The sequence below is a fragment of the Stylophora pistillata genome, chromosome 4, assembly GCF_964205215.1.
Source record: "Stylophora pistillata chromosome 4, jaStyPist1.2, whole genome shotgun sequence".
Taxonomy (NCBI): domain Eukaryota; kingdom Metazoa; phylum Cnidaria; class Anthozoa; order Scleractinia; family Pocilloporidae; genus Stylophora; species Stylophora pistillata.
In genome coordinates this window covers 16,992,417-16,998,416 of record NC_142522.1, presented here as the reverse complement: position 1 = coordinate 16,998,416, position 6,000 = coordinate 16,992,417, and the positions used below count along the sequence as shown (strand labels likewise).

Genomic DNA, 6,000 nt, shown 5'->3' with positions numbered 1-6,000 from the left:
ATATTGAGCGCTGCGATCTTGACACCTCTAGTATTTGGTATCCCAAAGGTGACATTCTTCGTCGCAGGCTCTGTGATAACAATCTGTGATGATTTACGACTGTTGTTGACTGTGAGAGACTCGGTATGCGATAGAAATTGAGAAATAGTTGGAACTGGAAAAGAAGACACAGGATGACCCCGGCTGGGATGATCAGGAGCTTTAGGTCGGCGTGAGAATCAAGCTGACCTGTGAGCGCCAGCGCTAAGACATTTAACAAAATTATTAAACATGATTATATTATCCCTCTCGTTAAGGTGTAGCCCACTCCTATTTAGACCGTTTCTGGTAATGTTATTGTGCTGAACAAGTTGCCAGCCGTTTTGAGTACAAAACTTGCGAGGCTTCTTGTTGGTAGCTTTTACGGATTCATTCGAAACATCGTCCGGTCCAGACACCACTTCAGATAGAATGACTTGAGCGCTGGATTTATTTTCAATTTTCCTCGCTAAGTCTACGATGTGATCAGCGACTATGTTGGGATCTCGATCCTTCAGATCGTTCGTTCCTATATGTAGAATGGTTCTGGCGGGATTTTTGACTATGGTTGGTTGAAGATAGTGATTCATATCCCCACAGGTGGCTCCCGAGAATGATTTAACTACAACCGGGTGGCCAACTCTTTTGCCAAGTTTCCAACCATGAATTTGTTTGATCATAGAGTCGCCAATAACCACGGTAGTAGATTTATTTCTCTCGCTGTTGGAGGATGCAGGTTTCGGTAAGACGTCGCATCTGTTGTTTTGGGATGTTGATCACAGTGTACAGAAATTTATCTTGAAGACGCTCAAAGCGATTTTGAGTTGCGATGACTGGGATCTTCTGACCCGTTGGCCGTGAATTTAGTATTGGACACTTAATGGTTTCGGCAAAATTTATCTCAGTTTGATCGGCATTGGAGCTTAGAGAAACGGAATCCTCAACACGCAGTTCCTTTGTCAGTACTTGAAGGGCAGTTATATATGAGTCGTGTTCCTCGGTAACTCTGTTAAGCTTCGTTGTCTCTTCAAATAGTTGCTCTTTCAATAGCTAATTTCTTTGTTGGAGAGTGTTGATGAGCTGGACATTATTTAAATCAGCTTCTCGTGGCTTCTCGATGGAGCCAGTTTTCTCATGGATCAATGTATTTTGCGACCATATTTTGCCAATTTCTCTTTTAAAATCAGGTGCCGAGACCTCTTGATTGCCGGGTGATATTTGCCGAACAGAACCTTCGCTCCGTTTAGAATCCGGGTAGGAAATTGGAGGTTCTTCGTCATTAGCAGTGAAGTCGCCCGCTTCGCCATTATACACATTGTAAGCTTTAGTAGCCTTCAAAATAGACTGCAGTTGAGTCTTTACATTTTGGCCATCAGATCCCTAGACTTGAAGTGTACTAGTCTTATAAAAGTTCAGAACCAAAGAGTTCGTCTTAATCGCCTTTGCTCTCTCGTTCCTGCATGCAGCCGGGACGATATTCAAATATTTAAAACTGAAATACTGAAGCTCCTCAAATGATCCTGACCACGTAAAAGTAGACTTTTTCGGATTATAGTCAAGTTTCTCGATCAAAAAGGGCTGAAAGTCCGGATTTACCTCCTGTTCTGCAAGAATTTCGGCAGAGAGAGAATTATCCTGACCGCACTCCATCGTTGTCATGCGCAATCTCCAGTTAGCCATGTTCTGCCTCTTTAACCCCCCTCTACCCTACGTTGCCCATGTTTTAGCGCGTTAACCCTTATATACCATTAGTTAACCATGTTCTACCTTCATTTAGCGCTTTCGTTTACCACGTTACCACTTTAGTTACCATGTTAACCCTCATCTACTCTAAGTTAACCATGGCCTACAACGTTGACCCTCATCCGCCCCTAATTAACCACGCTCTACCACGTTTACCCTCATCTACCCTAAGTCAACCAAGTTCTTTCACGTTGACCCTCATCTATCCTAAGCTGACTATATTCTACCACGTTAACCCTTATCTTCCATAAGTTAACTATGTGGTGCCACATTAACCCCCATCTACCCTAACTTTACCAACCTCTTTCTCGTTAACCCTCATCTGCCCTTTGATAACCGTGTCCTACCACGTCTCATCTACTCTCAGTTAGGCATGTTCTACAACATTAACCTCCATCTATCCTAAGTTAGTCATGTTCTACCTCGTCAACCCTCATTTACCATTAGTTAACCATATTCTACCACAGTAACCCTCATCTACCCTCAGCTAGCCATGTTCTACCACGTTAACCCTCGTCTATTGTTAGTTATTAAAAACTGGATCATTGGATAATGCAATTTAAGACTTTTCATTGGCTTAGCCATTATGATATATGAGCCAATATACCATAATCTCATATCTGTAGATGGAAACATTCGGTTTCTTCTTACAAAATAAAGTCAAGAAGACTTGTCTAATATCTTGGGAGCGTTCTTTTTAATAAAACAATTATTCCACTCGCGCTTGTTGGATATGAGATGATTATAGCCAACTCGGCGCTACGCGCCTCGTTGGCTATCTATCATCTCATATCCAACGCGCGCTCGTGGAATAATTGCTAATTAAGCGTGTTCTATAATGTTTAATCTCACTTGCCCTAAGTTAACCATGTTCTATGCACTAGTGTGTTTTACAAACCTACAAACTCAGTTAGTTACTCGTTGTATTCATCTCCGCATCCATCCCATGTTAAGAATTCAATTCCCTTTTCTCAGTACCTAAGACTTCGTCGTTTATGATGATTCTGATTTTTTCACAAATCAGAGTCAATGTGCCAGTTTTTCGAAAGTCGTGGTTACCCTGTTTCTGCCGTTCAAGCGGGTCACCACCGCGTACAACTTATTAATCGACATAATTTCAATATATCAACAAAGTTGAAATGGTAAATTGGCCTCCGTTACGATTATAAAAGCTGACGTTTCGAGCGTTAGCCCTTCGTCGGAGCCAGAGAGGAATTGTGGGTTGTGTGTGCTTTTAAAGGCAGAAAATGGAGCTACGTGATTGGTGGGAACATGGCAACGAGAAAAACACGAATAAATTAGTGGAATGAAAAGTGTTCGTTGATACCTGTGGGATTAAGAGTGCTGATTTGAAAGATAAACTTTTGTTCAAGAGTTTTGCGGCTTTCAACGAACCGGATATATATCTGTCACTTTCACCTTGGTTACCGAGCTAATTCATACCAAATATCTGCATAGTTAAAGCATTTACTTTGGTCAGATTTCCTTTGTCTTTTGTGGCATTTACTGAGGTATTAGTTGACGTTTACAGTGACGAATAACACGGCATAACTGAGCGTAGATAAGGGATAACGTGGTAGAACATGGTAAACCGAGAGTAGATGAGGGTTATCTTGTTAGAATATGGTTAACTTATGGTAGATGGGGGTTAATGTGGTTAGAAAAGGGTAAAATGAACACGCAAACATCTCTTTTTTTCTGTCCTGTAATTCTTTACTTTACAGCTGCTATTGTTATGTTCTGTTGTCTCGGTCCCGTAATTTGAAATTCAAGTACAGATACTTGGGAGGCGCCTTAAACGAATTGTTTGATTGGCGTTTGATACGAATTTTTGGGTATGCTTAATGAAACTTTTGAAATTATTGAAAATAAAACAAGTGATCAGTAATAACATGAGTTGTTTTGCAAACTTTCATTGAAAGGTGCATTTTATTAATAGTTGTTCTAAACTTTGGCCATTGTGTAAGGAACGCTTTTAATCGAGGAAAAAAAATCTGCATGAAATCAATTGATTTGTAAAGATGCCATTGATTAAGAAAAATTACACAGGAATTACTTTCAAAACCTTAACGAAACTTGGGGATATATATACAATTATATAGATAAACATAAGCTACGGTATGAGTTTCCACGAACAATAAAGAAAATAGCATTTAAAAAACTTAGTGTCATTACGTTGTCAATTATGAAGACGTCCCACTCTGCCTGTATATTATCGACAAAATTTCATGGGCAGAAGTTAAGGATTTCAGCTGCTTTTCTTGGAGGAATAGAATTAAAAGTCAAATGTGGAAGTATGCAAATACATTGCCGTAGGATCTTTGTCTATTCCCTTAAAATGACAGATACTCCATAATATTGTCTCTAACATCAGATGCAGTTGGTGATACGTCTCCGTTGAAGCTTTTACCCATGTCATAATCATCATCTATAAAAATATCGTGAAGGACGCAGAATGTTAAGATAGTGATACCCATTTTACTTGTCTTTCTCTCCAGTGCATTGAAAAGGCACCTCCAGCGCCCTTTCAACATTCCATAGGCCTGCTCGATAACAACTCAGTCTTGACTGAGTGCACGATTGAAACGCAGTTGCCTTTCACTTAACGTACGTGTTTTCGTAAAATGCTTCATCAGACAAAAAGATAAGGGATATGCAAAGGTCCAGTTTCCAGGTCTTAAAATTGTTTCGTAGGCCCTTTCAGCCAGTTACCTTGATCAATTTCCCGGCGCAGTCCGCTTAAACGAAAATACGAGCGTCATGAATGCTACCAGGGTAGCTGGCACCCGCATCAAAAAGTAGAAATGACGCATCTGCAACACCTTGAATCACAACAGAATAATCTTGCTTTCGATTGAAGTAATCAATCCGCTCATCTACAGGCACTGTTTTCAAAGCAATATGACAACCGTCGATTGCGCCCACTATTTAGGGAAATGGAGACATGTTTATAAAATGTAATACTTTTTTGCACTCCTTTCTCAGTTTGTGGAAATTTAATAAATTCTGGAGCGCGTCTAGCGATGGCCTGGCAAAAATCCTGTTTAATCAACATGGCCGTGCACTTTCCAATGCCGATTTGTAGTCCCGCAGATCTGTATGTGTCAACCGTTGCTAACCTCCATGATGCTACCACCACTTGCTTGTGCACCGGAATAGATTGTCGCAGTGTAGTGTCCTTTTTCGCCATATGTGGACCAGCTATGCGAACAATATCCTCAAACGCACGCCTTGATATTCTGAAGTTTTCCTTCCACCAATCTCCAACGAAAAGCTCCATGAAGGAGGTTCTCGAACCAGAATTGGTTCCTTCGCCATGACCATGCTCGTCTCGCACGTCACAGTCTCGTATAATTATTTGAAGTAAAAACATTCGTTTCGGCCTCATTTTCTTGAGGTGCTGTAGCAACAGCAGCTGCTGTTACCTAGAGGCTTCTATTTTCCGCCGAAAAACTTTAAAATAAAAAACAGTGACTACAAGAGCCACTACTTTACTTTTATTGGTGAGCACGTTTAGGACTTTGTATTTCCCCACCAATTCGATTTTCTTGTGATTGTTGACCCAGTATCAACAAAAAACGGATGTACCATGGTTTAGTAACTTGAAGTTGGTAAAATAACTTGTGATTTGATCCCCTGTTATTGATTATTAAAATTCTGGGGTGTTTGAACAAACTGTTTCGCTGGTTATTACAGTAACCATGCTAAGTACCAGACACTACCATAGACACTAAGCCTGTCCCATGCACATACGAAGCTCGAGTATCATACGGTGAAGTCGAGAGGAAACCTATGACCTTGGAGACCGATGGCATTTCGCTAACGTTACTTGTAGCTTCTGGAACATCTATTGCCGTGCTACCGACTAACTTATATCTACGTAGCCTGAGAGAAGCGAAAGTTGACGATGACTGGAAGATAGCCACATAAATCCCATGTTTAAAAAATACGACGAGTCAGATAAATGAAATTATCGCCCATTGTCCATGTTAAGTGTACCAAGCAAAATTCCTGAGTACTGCGTCACCGACTCCATTGTTGACCATGTCTTCACTCGCAATCAGCTGATAACTGAATATCAGTGGGCTTACCGCAAAGGCCACTATACCGATTTACATCTGACTGAGACCTGGAGACGCGCTTTAGACTCCAACCTTGTCGCTGGCGTATTATTTATCGAAAAAAAGCGTTTCACAGCATTTACCATAAAATCTCAATCCTCAAAGTTGAATGTAATTA

The 6,000-nt window shown here is 40.7% G+C and overlaps 1 protein-coding gene across 1 annotated transcript; it reads right to left on the bottom strand.

The window, feature by feature from the left end:
- Window positions 1-218: 218 nt before the first annotated feature.
- Window positions 219-1,698, bottom strand: LOC148732655 (uncharacterized). Its single transcript, XM_088757883.1, has 2 exons — window positions 1,520-1,698; window positions 219-774 (listed from the first exon to the last, which is right to left on the bottom strand). The coding sequence occupies exons 1-2, from the start codon at window positions 1,696-1,698 to the stop codon at window positions 219-221; spliced, it is 735 nt and encodes a 244-aa protein (XP_088614009.1).
- Between the last annotated feature and the right edge of the window lie 4,302 nt (window positions 1,699-6,000).

Coding starts and splice junctions, on each gene's coding strand:
- LOC148732655 (XM_088757883.1), bottom strand. CDS start 1,698: ATGGCTAACTGGAGATTGCGCATGACAACGATGGAGTGCGGTCAGGAT. Junction 775..1,519: donor GGATCATTTGAGGAGCTTCA/GTATTTCAGTTT, acceptor CCAAAACAACAG/ATGCGACGTCTTACCGAAAC.